Below are 17,880 nucleotides of genomic sequence, written 5' to 3'. Positions count from 1 at the left end.
AGTTTGATAGATATCGATAGATGGTCAATCAGAGGGAGAGATGCTTGAGTTGCTGGACGAAGAGGTTGTGTTGGTCTCGTTAAATTAAAAGTGTTCAATAAGATGGTTTCTTTTTCTTTTGTTAATAATTAAATAAAAATGATAAGCTGAGATACATACATAAAAGCAAAGTGGTGTAAAGAGAATATTTTATTCTGGTCCAGTGGACTCAGCCTTTCTACATATATATATATCCATCAATAACTCTGTAAACCCATGAAGTAAATAAATCTCAACAGGTTATGGGCCCAGCACGCTTCCACTGCGCCAATAATTCGATGGATACAGAATAGTGAAAGTAAAATAAAAAGTGTAAAAGTTGTTGCGAAAAAGTTCTAGAAAGAGTTTTGTGTCTCGCCTGTGTGGCGCCGAACTGCCGTTTTTTTTACGTTGCACACAATAGAAAACAGTTAAACAAAGAGAAACAGAACATAAAAAATGAGTGTCGCAAGTGTACGTATAGAGCCGTTAGGCAAAGAAAATTTGGACACTTGGAAAATTCAAATGGAAGCACTTTTAATCAAAAATGATACGTGGAAATATGTGAACAATACATGTGTAAAGACAGAACACAATGCTGCACAGTGGGTAAAAGAAGATGCTAAGGCAAAATCTGACTTAATTCTGGCCATGGCGACAAGAAGATTAAAACAAATAAAAAACTGTGAAACTTCAAACGAAGTATGGAAAAAGTTGCATAGCATTTACCAGTTCACGGGTCCCACACGCAAACCACCCTACTGAAGTTTCTGATTTTGCTGAAATTAGGCCCCGGCGCCGACATGAGAGATCACGTCGATAAGTTTTTTGACATTGTAGACAAAATAAATGAAACTGAAGTAATCAACATAAATGATTTGATCTCGATCTTGCTACTGTACAGTATATCAGAAGAATACGAAACATTTCGTATAGCAATTGAGTCGCAGGACAATTTAATTACACCTGAAGGACTAAAGGTAAAATTATTGGATGAATACGAAGCGCGAAATTGAAACAAAGGGGAATCATCACCAGGGGCACTGATGATAAATAAGAGATTCAATAATAGTGCACCAAGGTCGTCTAAGGCAAGTAGTTTCAAATACAAATGTTATAATTGTGGAAAGGTGGGGCACAAGGCGGCGAAATGTCCCAAGAAATTTCCGAAAAACTCCGGAGAAAACAGTGAGTCATATTCAAGTATGTACATACAAGAATCGAATATTACGCGCACAAGCCTAAAGAGATGGTGCCTGGACTCTGGGGCAACATCACACATGTAATCAGAGAAGGAAACATTAAATAAAACGTATGCAAAAAAAATCGCAAGAGTTAAAACTAGCAAACGGCGAAACTACAGCAATCAATGGAATCGGGTCGGTAACTTTTAAGCCAAACTGTGAGTTTTCTGCAATAGCGAAGATATGTGACCACGGCTTCAATGTGTTATTTAAGAAAAATTTTGCTGAAATAATACAGGTATTGAATGGGCAAGTAGTTTTTGTTGCACAGCGAAAACATGACCTGTACAATGTCGAGGAAATGGGTGAAAAAAGCCATTTAGCAGTCGGAAACAAAACAAGTATCAGAGAGTGGCATGAACGTTTTGGGCACTTAAACGAAAAGGACCTAAAAGATGTCATCCAAAAAGGAAGAGTATATGGAGCATGCGTAAATATAAATGAGAGTCTACCAATCTGCGAAGCATGCATTAAGGGGAAGCAATCACGAAACCCGTTTCCTGCATCCGACTCAAAATCAAAAGAATTACTAGAACTAACCCCATAGCGATGTATGTGGACCAATGCGAGTGAGTAGTTATGGAGGTAGTCGATACTTCGTTACATTTATAGATGATTTTTCGAAATGTTGCGAATTGTGTATACTATCAAAAGTAAATCAGAAGTTTTCAACAAATTCAAAGAGTTTAAAGAATATGTTGAACTCAAATCGTTTTAGATCAGACAATGGAACCGAGTATACCAATAATGAATTTAATGAGTATTTAAAAGCCGCAGGTATAAAGCACGAGCATTCAGTGGAATACACCCCACAACAAAATGGAACAGCTGAAAGGAAGAATCGAACTCTTGTGGAAATGTCTCGCGGCATGATGATCCAAGCCGTACTACCACCTAGCTACTGGGCTGAGGCAATAACCACTACAAATTACTTACGGAACAGATGCCCATCCAAAAGTCTACGGGGAGAAGTCCCTTTTACATTATGGAATCATCGTATTGCATCTATCAAACATTTGCGCACATTTGGTCAAATTGTATACTTGTTTCACTTCAAGATCTAAACTTTGTATATTTATAGGTTACTGTAATGATGCCAAAGCCTACAGACTATATGATCCCGAAGCCAAAATGGTACTAAGAAGTCGTGACGTCATATTCACAAATATTTTTGCCAACGATCATGAATTTTAAGAATTCTCAGAGCTAAGCGCAGTCAATGCGGAATATCAAGAGGAACATAGTCAAGAAGAGGATTTTCAAAAAGAGCGTATCGGTGGGTACAGCGGCAGCAGCAGGTACTTCAGCAGTGGGCAATGCACCGGCGGGCTTAGCAACAGCGGGTACTGCAGAGGCAGGTCTGGAAGCGGAGGGTACGGCAGCGGCGGGCACGACAGCAGCGGGTCCTGCAATGGCAGGCCCGGGAGTGGCGGAAATGAAAGCCGCGGGTACAGCAGTAGCGGGGTCAGAAGTGGGCACGACAGAAGCAGATACAGCAGTGACGTCGACGGCAGCGATGGGCACACCAGTGGTGGGTAATGCAGCGGCGGGCACAGCAGTGGGCACGGCAGTAGCAGTGGGCACAGCAGCACCGGATACTGCAGCCACAGGCACATCAGTAATCACGGCGGCAGCGGTGGTGGGCACGGCTGCAGCGGCATGCACGGCAGCGGGTACGGCGGCAGCAGATACTGCAGCGGCAGGCACAGCAAGGGGTGCGGCGGCAGCAGGTACTGCAGCGGCAGGCACAGCAGTGGGTGCGGCAGTGGCGGGCACAGCAGTGGGCACGGCGGGTACTGCAACGGCAGCCCTGGGAGCGGCGGGTACAGCTGTTGCGGGCACAGTAGCAGCAGGTACTGCAGCGGCTGGCCAGGAAGAGACGGATACAGCAGTAGCGGGTACTGCAGCGGCAGGCGCTGAAGCGGTGGGCACGGCAGTAGCAGACACAGCAACGGTGTCAACGGCAGCAGCGGGCGTGGCCGTCTTAGACGCAGAACGTGAGGCTTGCGTCCCAGCCGATGAAGTTCCACCAGGTTTGGCGGCAGGCGACGACAGCGCTGATTCTTCGCTGTCTCGTGCGGCGGTGCCCAAGGAAGCGTGCAGTCGGCGAATTTGCACGACTGTGGCTGACGGCGGCACCTCAACTCTGCTTGCGCGCAGAGCTCTCGTCATCTCGTCTTTGGTGATTCCCATTGTGGAGCTGGTCATGACAATTTGAACTGAAATGATCAAAACTTTTCAAAATTGGTGGCGTGTACAGAAATATGTATATTCATGTGTAGTTATCCCACTTCTGAGATATAATATGCCAATTATTTAACTTAAACGATATCCAATTCGCGGATGTCGGAAGATTTATTTTTATCGGCAGGGTATGGTAGGTGATGCGTCTAGCTCGTTCAAGCGTCACCGGAAGAACAAGGAACTTACTTTCAGTGTGGCCTTAGGCCACATTCCGATTTTTTCCACATACTCGCTTAATACTAACAATCGATACTTAAAAATACTAACTTACTACTAACAATCGATACTTAGAAATACTGACATCGATATATGTGTAAACATTTAACATAATTCATAAATAACTGGCATTTTACAAGTGCTATGATTTGTTGGGTAAATAAAAACAAATAGAAATCAGTTTGTTCTTATTTTCTTCTCCGATGTATTTCGACCACTCGTCGGTGGTCGTCTTCAGGGCAACTATAAAAACATTCAATTGTGATTATCATTAACATTAATTTAACAACAAGAAACACCTACTTATTTTTACACGTCCACACACTCTGACGTGGAGTTACACACTGATTTGTCCCTAATAAATGCCTGCATAAATGCGCGCAGTTTCCGTATTTACCTTATAATTAAGTCTTATATTTGTCGGGGTATTTATTTTGTGCAGCATTTCCAAAGTGTAACGTTTGTTGTAATGTTGTTCTTGGTCTATTATGTTTACTTCGTTAAAATTTGGGGAATGTCCACTGGTAGCACAGTGGCCCATAAGTGCCGTTTTTTGTACATTGGAGTGTTGACGAAGTTTATAGTCAGATCTATGTATGTTATGATAGTCTAGTTTTTAGCCTCGATTTGGTTGTCCCTATATACATTTTATCACAGTTTTCTTCATTGGTCCCGTTGCACGGTATTTTATATACTACGTTACTCTTGTTCATTGTATCAATCTTGCTTTTTGTCCTGTTGAAAATACTCCGTAACGTGTTGTTGGGCTTATGTGCTATCTGTATTTGTTCTGTGTCATAGCAACCCGAGTTTGCTAATCTTTCCGACAGTTGTGGGACATATGTGACGGACATAAAGCGTTTTGTCGAAACTCTTTATTGGTTTTCTTATTGTGAGATTTTAGGCATGTCCCTTTGGTGAGGTTTGGAAAGTCATTATCCTTTAAATTTCGTCGTATTTCTTCCTTCGTTTCTTCATGAAAAATTGGGTCCGATATGTTGAGCATCCGTTGTATACAACCTCTTGCTGTATTCATTATCATCGACTTCGGATGTTTGGAGTTGAAATTGATGATCCGTCCTGATGCTGTTAGTTTTTTGTACCATTTTTATTTTAGCTCGTTTCCTCGTCTGTGTATTGATGCGTCTAGATATGTCAATTTTGACGTCTGACGTTATATTTTTTAATATGTTGACTATGTATTTGCATAGTCCGTATGATGGAGAACAAATTGACGAGCAGATTGGTATCAAGGGCGTACCTTCTTTATGAATTTTAGGTAATCCATATATTCTTGGTGGAATTGATATATTTGTTATAAGCTTATTTCGTTTGGTCCGTGAAATAAGTTCATGTTTGTATAATTTTTACACCAATTCGTTGTTTTTGGTCTGTAGTCTAGTGGTTGGGTCCTTCCTTAAAGTTCTATATGTATTTAAATCGTTAAGTATACTGTCCATTTTTTTTTGTCATACTCAGTCTTATCCATTGCAACTGTCTTATTCCCTTTATCTGAAGTTAAAATTAATATGTCATCATTCTGTCTAAGAAATTACCTTGTTTGTTTCACTGTGTCAAGTATTGCACGATCAGCTGCGTCTTCTTTGTTAGATATTTTGTAGTCTTTTATTAATAAAGGGAATTTTGTGCGTGCGCTTCCTCTTGTTTTTCTTTGTCTTTAAGAGTCTGTACTAGCTCCTCTCCGTCTGCTATATATTTAAAGAGAGGGAATTTTCTCTTCTCCACTGCGATTGCGAACTTTGGGCCTTTCGCCAGTAACGCTTTTACTTCGGACGGAAATTCTATATTCGTCTTATTATTGTTGTTGTTCTTGTTCAAGAGAACGCATTCCGTTGTTTTCGTAGTCTCTCATGTTTGAATTCGTGATGTCTCTTCAAAGTTGTTGATAATTTTTCGGCTATCGTGCTCTCACTCTTCATCACGAACTCAATCATTCAAATCATTTTCATCCAGCTGTTTTTGTAACTTTTTTGTTGCTTTTTCCTTCTCTTTGTTTTGTCTGGCTAGTATCTTATGTTTAAGTTTTATTAATAAGCTTAATATCTTTGTGTGAAAATTATGAGTATGTATTTCTAATATTTTGTTAATGTCCGAATGTGTGTATTTTGAGTAATTGCTGATAAATTTTGGGACTAATTTTGATTTCCTACATTTTAAGAGAAATTTTATACTAGACTTAAGTTTTACCAATTTTTTTGTTGTTGATTAATTGTTTCTCTTACAATATTATATTACCAGTATCAAGAAAGGCTATACATCTTTCATTGTTGTTTGATACTTCTTTACACATAAACATATGATCAGCTGATATTTTATTAGTATTACCAAAATGTGTGCTATTTGCAGCAGGGACCGAAAATAATTATTATTTCCCAAAAAATTTTCCAAAAAATCATCTATGTAATAATTGTTACAAAAACCCTCAATCTTAATTCTTATTTTTGATTTTCAAAATAAAACTCAAGAAAAACTTTTATTTTTGATTTTTATTTTTTCCCTCAACCCATAACTGTTATTTTTGAAAAAAAAAAATAAAAATCATTTATGATTTATATAAAAAAAAAAATTATAAAAATCATTTAATGATTTTTATTTCTTTTTCTCAAAAATAAAAATCATTGCTGACTCAATTTGAATTATTAATAGGATTATTATCAAACGATTGAAGTTGGAATTGGAAATGTTAAAATTTTTTTCAGATTGGATGTGTATTTTTGCAAAAAAAACTGTTAATAATAAAAATATTTACTATTTTTATTTTTGATTTTTATTTTTTCCCTCAACCCATAACTGTTATTTTTGAAAAAAAAAAATAAAAATCATTTATGATTTATATAAAAAAAAAAATTATAAAAATCATTTAATGATTTTTATTTCTTTTTCTCAAAAATAAAAATCATTGCTGACTCAATTTGAATTATTAATAGGATTATTATCAAACGATTGAAGTTGGAATTGGAAATGTTAAAATTTTTTTCAGATTGGATGTGTATTTTTGCAAAAAAAACTGTTAACTATAAAAATAAGAGTTATTTTTGAGTTAAATGGAAAAAGTTTCAAAATAATTATTATTATTGATTTTTTTAGATTTATCTTATAGCAGTTACGGTCCCTGATTTGCAGGCATTTTATTTGGACAATCTTTTGCTATGTGGCCAAAATTATTGCAATCAAAACACTTTCTTCCTTTATTCTTATTGTCACATTTTTAAGATATATAACCCCTTTTTCCACAGTTATAGCATTTTACAAATGAAACAATGTAATATTAGGTTTTTTTCCTCAGTTTTCAGTGCCTCTTGCACATTCACAAAGTCTTCAAGTTTGCTCATAGTTTTTGCTTTTGCAGCACACACAGGTATTACAGATATTCATTTGTACGTCGTTCTCGTCGTTCCTCAAAAAAAACTTTCGTTGTTTGCCGCCAGTTTTTCGTCGTTTGATGCTAATTCTTATTCATTTTGACGTCGTTTTTTCGTCGTTTAATTCCACTCTCGCGTCGTTTTGGCTTAGCGACATATCTCGCCCAGTACATTTTTCTGGCGTTTTACAATGACATATCTCCGTTCTCCGTTCTGAAACGACATAAACGGAGAAATGTCGTTCTGAAACGACATAATTTCGCGCGGAGATATGTCGTTTTTCTAACGGCGGAGATATGACGTTTTGAAACCACATATCTAGGCGCGAAATTAGTATATATGTACATTCGATAAATGAACTATCGTCTCAAACTCATTTCGAGTATGTACATATGCATTCCTAATAACTATAGAGATATTACAAAGTTTGAAATCAGAATAATCAATTCTTTCACAGAAATTATAAATTCAATTTATTTGTTCATTTTGGGTTTACTTTTTTTTTTTGAAAAATTTATTTTTTTTTTTTATTATACCTAAATGAATACATTGAGAATTGCCTCAATGACTTCTTGGTTACAGCTTGGACATTTAGGCTTCCTATTTGAATTGTCCTCGTTGTGGGAAAGAATTTGATCCCAACACATGGCACAAATATTTACATGATTGCATGGACGCAGCAAAACTGACTTTTGGTTTGTTAAGCATACATTGCATGGGTTCATTTGAACAATTGATTCATCTGATAGCTGACTTAAGTTGAAAGAATCCGAAGACAGCGATGACGTTGAAGATTTCAGTTCATGCGACATCTTACATAAATTTGTTTCACTGTCCACACTGTTGAATAGGTCCTGCTTCGAAAATCTCTCATTGAGGGCCACAATGCGCGTCAAAAACACATAAAGATCGATATCTCCCTTGTCTAAAAGATCCATAGCGTCCATAATTTTTTGAGCACGGTCCTGTAAAGATGAGGATATTAACTTTTTAGCTGCAATAAGAAATTTCGTCTCCAGTCAACTTACCCGTAGTTTCTTTGACGCTGGCTGGTTACCAATTCCACCGTTTTGAAAAAGTAAATTAAATTCGCGACTTTTTTCATATTCGGCATCAATTATACTTTGGACGAATTTGAAAAAATTCCCCTTTGCTTGAATTTTGTTCCCTAAATTCAAATTGTATGCTTTAATAGAGCCAGTAGTTCTAGTTGAACGCTTAAACACCGATATGTTTTGAGGTCCCTCCTATAAATAGTAATAAATTGTATATAATAAATTAAAAATCGAATAAATAAAAAAGTTAATATACCTTGAAAATCCACTGCTTTTTAAAATATTTTAAAAAGGGGGAAAAAACGTTCTTGTCCAAAGCAGTTGCTTGAAATTCCAACATATTAAATGCTTCGAGAATTTTATAATGTGGCAATAGCGGCAAATGCAAAAATTTCAGAAAAAGTATGTAGGCTTGTTTATTGCGTTTGAGCACATTCTCAAAGCCAATACAATTTCTTGCATTTCTCTTACAAGCTTGTGTAAAATGGAACCAGCAAGCATAGAAGTTCATGGTAGGATGCAAGTTTTTCAAAGCTGTGCGCATGGCTTTTTCATAATCAGATATAAAAGATGCACCATTTAAGCAGCAAATATTGGAGTCAATGTATGTGATCAAATGCTGATAGCAAAGTACTGTTTTTCTTGACATCAGAGCAAATATAAAAGGAGTTATCTAAATATAAAAACATTTTAATTATTTAAAAATATTTAAAATAGTACGATATTTACCTTCTGCAAATGTTTTATGTATATTATTAAGAGTTGCTTAAATTCTCCAAAAGGGCATACTTTAAATGTGGCATCAATCAAAAAATGTCTATTTTCCTCCGGAATGTTCGCTTCCATCAAAGCGATAACCTTGTCTGATGCAAATACGCAGTATGCGAAAGAGCTTGACAAGTATACTTTTTTGAATAAACATTTTGGAGAATTTCCCTTGGTCATACCAAAGAGTTTCATAATATTTTCATCTTCAAAAGCTGTATGTACATACATACCTACTTCGGTTGCTGAGCTAGGAGATTTAGACAAGAAAGGCTGTCTCTTTCTTTGGAGAGTACGTTTGACAACATCGTAATTTATTTCAATCTCTTCTATTCCTAGCGTTTTTCAATTAGGAAAAAAAAGGAAATATAACAAAAATTAGAAAAACAACACATACACTGCGGAGCTTAACAATAAGCGCACCCAGTTTTTCCAGTGTAGCTTTCGTAATAGGCGGACTAGCGAAAAACTGTAAATGAGGTATGAAAGAGAATCGAAAACAAAATTTGGTGACAACACAACACGAACTGCAACAGAACTTATTTTTTCTGTATTTATGTGATTTTCGGCTGGTGCGCAACTTTTTTTTTTGATTCTCTTTCATATCTCATTTACAGTTTTTTCTTACGAAAGCTACACAGGAAAAACTAGGTGCGCTTATAGTTAAGCTCCGCAGTGTATAATTCCACAGAATTATTTGCTAACAAACTGTTATAAATAGGTTTATTTACATGCATTATATGTATTTATGTACATATGTATGTATGTGTATACCAGTTATTATCACATTCGCATACATACATATGTATATGTATACATACATATACATACATAGGTACATACATATACATACATAAATACATTTGTATGTATGCATATACTAAATATTTTAGATTTATACGTTTACTTACTCAGCTAAAACATCATTAAATATTTTTTTAATGTCGTTGTTTTTGTTATTTTGGCAATCTTTTTTTATTTCACTAAGCACACTTATTTTTTCCATTTCGTGGCCCTGTGGACCATGAGCATGCACCATGTATTCTTCTTTTGAAAAAACGTTAGTTTTATCTTCAGCCAGATACACTCGCGCTTTGCAGCCGGCTACACGACTCGTATATGTGGTAGAACCGTTCTTTAACTGTTTATTTTTAATGTAAATTTGTTGCTCACTTAGAGTAAACAACAACTTCCTTCTCTGAGCTCGAATTGTATATTTGCGTAGTCCATAATGCCTCACACAGCTCAAACAATTGAATCGAAATGTTTCCAAACGCTATTAATACTGAAAATATCAGTCCTAGGCAACACACTTTTGGCACACAAGTACTGCGTTGCAAATTTCTGCTTTGTGCTAGCTTCCGAACCACACTCGGCATTAGCGACAATACGCTGTCGCCCGCTATTCTTTAAGAGACAAAATGCAGATGACCAATCACAGCTCCATTAGAAGCTGATGCAACATTATCGCCGAAATGCAGAACCGATCAATCCGACTATCGCCAGTCCATATAAATCAAATACGCGCTTTACGCGCAGACATATAATATTATATTATACTTACATATGTATGTATATTAGGAATGCAGATTGTTCATTTATTGTATGTACATACATTTGTACATCATTTCGCGATATAGTACATAGTACATATGTCGCATTTTTAACGGCGGAGTTATTTCGTTTTGAAACGACATATCATCGCCGGTGATCTGCGCGGAATTATGTATGTCGTTTCAGAACGACATTTCTCCGCGCGGAGATATGTCGGCGGAGATATGTCGTTACCCCGTCGTTTTATGCAGTGTTTGCATTTGCTGCTACATAGCAGCAATTTCAATAAAAATATTGCTCTGCTCCCGCTACTGCTGTGATTTCGAACGGCTACGTAGCATAGCAGAGAGCACAAACGGAAAACGATTGCTCTTCTGCTCTGCTCCGTAGCATACATTGTCGGAGCACAGAGCAATAGCAAGAGCAAAAAATTTTCGATACGCTTTTTGTAGTTGTAGCAATAGCACAAGCATTAAAAGCGAGATGAGAGCGGAGCAAACAAAATAAATTTTTGTGCTACTGCTACGGAGCATTTCCTTTTCTGTTGCTCTCGTAGCAATTTCGTAGTCGCTCTCGTAGCAACTTCGTAGTCGCTCTCATAGTAGATCTGTACTAGAGGTGGGCATGGGCCGAAATCTTACATCCAACCCAACTCAGCCCATGGGCTTAAAATTTCATCCGCACCCGAAAGCTAAAAAAAATTTGGACATTCAGAGGAAACTGTAATTCCACAAACTAGGAGCACAACAGTGGCATCACTCCAGAGTTGATCCTTGGACTTTCACCTTGCGAAACACATTGATGCTTATCGCCAAGCAACTGTAAATGTAAGCGCCAAATCCAAGAACCATAAGCATTGGCTGACTCATGTTACCCAGCGATCGTGGCCACTGCTAATATTGCAGATGCATCCGCTATACCCTCTTGTCCATGTTAACTTGCATGTTGGATTTATCCCTGTTGTGCTCCTAGTTTGTGGAATTACAGTTTCCTCTGAATGTCCAAATTTTTTTTAGCTTTCGGGTGCGGATGAAATTTTAAGCCCATGGGCTGAGTTGGGTTGGATGTAACATTTCGGCCCATGCCCACCTCTAGTACAGATCTACTATGAGAGCGACTACGAAGTTGCTACGAGAGCGACTACGAAATTGCTACGAGAGCAACAGAAAAGGAAATGCTCCGTAGCAGTAGCACAAAAATTTATTTTGTTTGCTCCGCTCTCATCTCGCTTTTAATGCTTGTGCTATTGCTACAACTACAAATAGCGTATCGAAAATTTTTTGCTCTTGCTATTGCTCTGTGCTCCGACAATGTATGCTACGGAGCAGAGCAGAAGAGCAATCGTTTTTCGTTTGTGCTCTCTGCTATGCTACGTAGCCGTTCGAAATCAGAGCAGTAGCGGGAGCAAAAAAAAAAACTCCGACGTAGCATAGCATTTTCAATCCCTGGTTTTATGTATGTTCGTCTTTTTCTCACTTACTGAAGTTACTTTTTATATTCAATCATGTCTTTTTTGTAGGTTGAGGCATGTCTTCTTTGCATGTTGAGTCATGTCTTCTTTGTAGGTTGAGTCATATCTTCTTGGTAGGTTGTGCCCCCATATTTGTAGAAATTTATTTTATTTAATATATTTAATTGTACTATTTTAGTTTGTTTAATATGAAACTATTTAATTAGATATTTTAATTAAGTTTAGTTAGCAATTAGTTGTCGTCTTTTATTCTTTTCGTCTTTTATGCAACCGCACTCGTCTCTTCGGTTCGACTGCCCCGTCTTTTGCTCAATTCGCCCCACTCAGCAGAGATGCCAGACCCAATCCCACAGTATTTTTCTGCAAATGTTAAATCATAAATAAAATCAAAATTATAAATATATAGTTAGTAAACTTATTAAGGTTTAAATATATAAAGATTTTAAATAACTGGTTAGATTACGACCTTTTTGAAATTTAAGACAAACCTTCCATTTTAATGGGTCATTTTAATTGGCCAAGACAACACAAAAAGGCGAACAGGTTGTCTGTCTAGCTATTTCAAGATTTTAAATAACATTAATACAAATGGGCAATTCTAAACTGTCGAGCGTGAAATTCGTACGCATTCAAAGTAAAAAAGTACATTTAGAATTTTCTTTCCCTGCAACTCAAATCATCAATACCCAAACAAAACATTATTACTCTTTCTACTACAATTTTTTCTTCTTCCATCATTCCCTTAGCAAAGCACGTCACGCATACGTAGCGTTGCATCTGTGTGTGTATGCATGTGCTCTGTTGATTTGATGATGACGTAGTAGGCATCAAGCAGCGCTGCCGGCAGCGGTTGAACCGACTTATATTGCTTGAACAGTATTTATCCGATCAGATTTAAATTTTGAGATTTGAGGTTTTATATCGAATACTATCATATTAGTAAATTTTATGGGGATACTACATATTTTATGAAAATGTTTCTTCTAGAGCTATATGATATAGTGGTCCGATCCTGATAGTGGCCCGATAGCTCTTAAGATGGCTGAGTAAAACGCATACGCACCGAAGGACAGACGGTCAGACGGACAGACGGACTTGCCTATATCGACTCAGCTTCTCATGCTCATCATCAAGAATATATATACTGTATTATGGGGGTCGGAAACGTCTAGAGCTGGAAAAACACCGATGTTTGCAACCATCGATGTTTTCAACGTCAAACATGAATTATAAATGTATAATGTTTACATAAGAGTATCTATGTATATATGTCGCCGCAGCGAGAGAGTGAGGATGTATCATATTGCATATTGGGCCTGAGTGGCCGCGCGTGTTATATTTGCCGACGCAGCAATTGTCCAGCACCATGCACTCATGGGTGGTTATGTTGCTTAAGAGGCAAATGTACTTGAATGTTGCGCACATAAATATTGTTACTAATTGATACAATATATTTGTATACATTGTAATGTTGTTATTCTAGAACATGCTACATCCCCCCTCTTTAGAAAAATAACGGAATTATATGGATTTATTTTCTAATGGGAATTTATTTATATATTGATAAAAGAATTTTTTTTTTTTTCGTTTTTTTTTTTCAATTTGAATGTTTGAGTTTCTGTTTGATGATATATATTTTGTATATATGTATAGTGTCATTAAATGCAGATAAAAATTTTGTTTTGTTTTATTATTATTTTGTTCATATATATTAATTGATAAAAATTTGTTTTATTATTATTTTGTTCATATATATTAATTGATAAAAATTTTTAACCTATCTTTATGCACTAATTGTTTCTTATTCTTTGTATCCTTAATTAAAATGTTATCCCTATCTTTTATTTCTTCTATAATGTGTGGGCCTAAATACTTAGGTTCTAACTTATGACCCGTATCATTACGTAATAAAACTTTACCTCCTATTTCTAATTCGATATCTTTTACCTTTCTATCATATATTTCCTTATTCTTTGCCTTATGCTGTTCTAACATAATTCTGGCTCTTTTATAAGCCTGTTCTAATCTAAATTTTGATTCCTTAGCATAATCTTCTATGTTATATAGTGGATTTATATTATCAACACTATTAAAATGTTTGGGTAAGTTCGCAGTTTTACTAAATACCAACTCATATGGACAATAATCATGTGCCATAGAGGGTGTTGTATTAAAACAATATGCGAAGAACCGTATCCATACATCCCAGTCAGTTTTGTCAACTGAAATGTATGATCGTAAATATTCATTGAGTGTTCGGTGGCTTCGCTCCACAGTGCCTACAGTTTGGTGATGATGTGCAGTTGAAGTTATCTTTTTAATTTGCAAGTTTTTGCATAAATCTTCAATTATTGAGTTTCTATATTCTGTTCCCATGTCCGAAATAAACGTCTTCATTGGACCATACTGCAGAATGAAATCTTCAAATATAGCTTTCGCTACTGTTTTTGCACTTTTGTCTTTTATTGGTATTATTACAAGGTATTTAGTTAAATCGCAGATTAAGGTTACTGCGTCTTCATTTCCTTGTTCTGATTTTGGGAGTGGACCGATCGTATCCACAATTACCCTGTCGAAAGCCAGTTGCGGCGTTTCAGTTATGATTAATGGAGTTTTTGTGTGCTTTGTTATTTTTGCTTGTTGACACTTATTACATTTTTTTATATATTGAGATATATCTCGTGTCATATTCCTCCAATAGTAATGCCTTTTTATTTTGGCCACAGTTCTTAATATTCCAGTATGACCTCCTTGTATGGGGTCATCGTGGAACGTAAACAGTATTGCTTCTTTTTCTTTATCTTTATTTGATAATAGGGTCACCGGCTTGAGTAGCGCTACTCTTAATGATTGTAAAATCTTATTGCCCATATTTTTAAAAGATTCTATTGAGATAGTTTCAAAGATCTTTTCGCTCGGTGCCACTTTGACTTGACTTATGTTGAGTATACCGGCTTCTTTTTCGAGCCTTTGAAAAAATTGACCTAAGTCGAGAATTCCATTGGTATACATATCGCAAATGTCAATTCTTGCTATAACTTTCTTGCCATGTTTGAATGTGGTTAAAGAATCAGTTATTCGCAAGGTCACTACTTTTTGTACTTCGTCGTTTACAATGACGTCATACACATTGGGCTTAGAAGCATTAAGAGATTGCTTTTGCAACTCTTTTATATTATTTTCTTTTTCTTTTCCTGCGCAGGAATTTGACTGTTTACTTTGATTTCTGGTAGTGACTCTCAGAATTTTGTGACTGGTTGGTATATTTTGTAAGTCCTGTATAGTTATTCTCGATAGCGCGTCGGCTACGAAATTATCTTTTCCCTTTAGATATTCTACCGTAAAATTATATTCCTCTAATTCAAGTCGCATTCTGGTTAGCTTGGAACTTGGGTTTGCCATTGAAAACAAATAAGTTAATGCTCTGTGATCTGTTTTGACAGTAAAATGTCTACCATAAATGTATGGTCTGAAATGCGTGATTGCCCAGTGAATTGCAGCTAACTCTTGTTCAGTTGTACTCTTATTACTGTCACCTTTGGTGAAAGATCTAGACGCGTATGCTACTGGAAGCTGTAGTCCATTTTTGTTTTGCGTGAGGACTGCTCCACATGCATATTTACTTGCGTCTGTGATTATGCAAAATTCTTTGCTAAAATCTGGGTACTGTAACAGAGTTGGGTTCATTAATGCTGATTTTAAATGGTCGAACGCATTTTGACAATCACTTGTCCATTCGAATTTAACATTTTTCTTACATAATCTTGTTATGTGACGAGAATATTCGGCGAAATTTTTTATAAATCTTCGATAATAATTGCAAAATGCAATGAATCTTCTAGCGCTGTCCGCAAGATGTGGGACTGGATAATTTTGAATGACATCATACTTTGTGTCATCAGGCAAGATTCCTTTATCTGTGCATTTATGTCCCAAAAAGCTGACTTCATGCATAAAGAATGAACATTTTTCAGGATGTAACTTTAGGTTGTGTTGCCTACACTTCTCAAAAACATCTGTTAGATTATTGAGCATATGTTTTTCGGAACAACCTATGACTATTAAGTCATCCATGTAAAGGAATGCTTGCGAAGGTTCAAGGCCAGTGATTGCTATAGTCACCATTCTCTGGAACGAATTTGGCGCTATTTTTAAACCGAATGGTAATCGCGTGAAGCGATATGAGCCATTACATGTGGAAAACGATGTTATGTCTCGTGACTTTTCTCTGAGTTCAATTTGATGAAAACCTGACATTAGGTCGAGGCATGAAAAATACTTTGCTCTACCTAGTTGATCTAAAATGTCATCAATTCTAGGTAACGGAAATTTATCGGACAACAATTTTTTATTTATTTGACGATAGTCAATTACTAATCGCCATTTTTTATTTTCGGAATTTGGTAATGATTTTTTCGGTACTAATAAAAGTGGGCTATTGTAAGGTGATACCACTAACCATAGAACACATAGATGGGACAAACTCATGATTTTTTGATTGCAAACGCTAGCCTAGTCATGGAACCCCAGAGAACTTCGGGAAAACCCGAACGCTCGTACTCTCAATGAGAGCGTAAAGTGGGGAGAGGGCCAAGCAGCTACGAAAAAATTTCAGTCTAGCACAGACTACAGAACGACGAAGGCAGGCCTATGTCGCTTGTGATTTCGTTCTGTCTATGTATGTGTACACTCGTCGGTACATGCTCAGGCTTCGTAGTGTGAGTGTGACGTGAAGTTGTACAACATCGCATTTCAATCGCTCGCTCGACCAAAATTTTTAATTTTCGACAAAACAGCGACAATGCGAATAGGATATGCCCCTGTGGAAAGAATATCAAGAAATGTTGGCATCAGCTTCATATGTATCCCGGTGGCTGTGCTGATAGAGTGTTCGCTTGGAAATAGGAATGTCCATGGTTCGATTCCCATTTCGAAACCGACCATAAGGTTTTTTATATTTTTAATAAAACTAATTTTATATATTCTACAATAAAAAAGTAAATTAAGCAAAAAATAAAGAAACAAATCAATAAAAAAAAAACAAAATTATAAAATAGAAAAAAGCCTTATTTAAGCCGACGATTTCGAGTTGGGAATCGAACCAGGGACATTCCTATCGCCAAGCGAACACTCTATCAGCACAGCCACCGGGATACATATGAAGCTGATGCCAACATTTCTTGATATTCTTTCCACAGGGGCATATCCTATTCGCATTGTCGCTGTTTTGTCGAAAATTAAAAATTTTGGTCGAGCGAGCGATTGAAATGCGATGTTGTACAACTTCACGTCACACTCACACTACGAAGCCTGAGCATGTACCGACGAGTGTACACATACATAGACAGAACGAAATCACAAACGACATAGGCCTGCCTTCGTCGTTCTGTAGTCTGTGCTAGACTGAAATTTTTTCGTAGCTGCTTGGCCCTCTCCCCACTTTACGCTCTCATTGAGAGTACGAGCGTTCGGGTTTTCCCGAAGTTCTCTGGGGTTCCATGACTAGGCTAGCGTTTGCAATCAAAAAATCATGAGTTTGTCCCATCCATGATGAAATAACATAAGGTGGTCTCGTCGGAAGCCGAAGCTTACCGAAGTATACACTTAACTTCAGTGCACGTTTGCTCACTCACATCACCGTCTCGCTCACCCTCAATAGACACTCAGAATACTATTCCTTTCACTCGCACTTATTGCAAGCATACGTTAAGTGTATGTCTCTTGCCGACGGGACCACCTTATGTTATTTCATCATGGTCCCATCTATGTGTTCTATGGTTAGTGGTGATACAGAGGGCTCGACTATTTCGTCTTTTATAAGCTTTTGGACTTGTTTTTGTATTTCGTCTTTCTGACTATGAGGATTTCTATAATTTTTGATATATATTGGTTCATCGTCCACTAGTCTTAATTTTTGTTTATAAAAGTTA

The 17,880-nt window shown here is 36.8% G+C and overlaps 1 protein-coding gene across 1 annotated transcript; it reads right to left on the bottom strand.

The window, feature by feature from the left end:
- Window positions 1–2,314: 2,314 nt before the first annotated feature.
- Window positions 2,315–3,689, bottom strand: LOC124460965 (uncharacterized protein KIAA0754-like). The gene is made up of 2 exons (XM_047012562.1): window positions 3,554–3,689; window positions 2,315–3,481 (listed from the first exon to the last, which is right to left on the bottom strand). The coding sequence occupies exon 2, from the start codon at window positions 3,468–3,470 to the stop codon at window positions 2,469–2,471; it is 1,002 nt and encodes a 333-aa protein (XP_046868518.1). The 5' UTR covers window positions 3,471–3,481; window positions 3,554–3,689; the 3' UTR covers window positions 2,315–2,468.
- Between the last annotated feature and the right edge of the window lie 14,191 nt (window positions 3,690–17,880).

The sequence above is a fragment of the Drosophila willistoni genome, unplaced genomic scaffold (assembly GCF_018902025.1).
Source record: "Drosophila willistoni isolate 14030-0811.24 unplaced genomic scaffold, UCI_dwil_1.1 Seg169, whole genome shotgun sequence".
NCBI lineage: Eukaryota > Metazoa > Arthropoda > Insecta > Diptera > Drosophilidae > Drosophila > Drosophila willistoni.
This window is presented reverse-complemented; position numbering and strand designations above follow the sequence as displayed.

Excerpts from the sequence above, each read along its gene's own strand:
- LOC124460965 (XM_047012562.1), bottom strand. The coding sequence starts at position 3,470 with ATGACCAGCTCCACAATGGGAATCACCAAAGACGAGATGACGAGAGCT.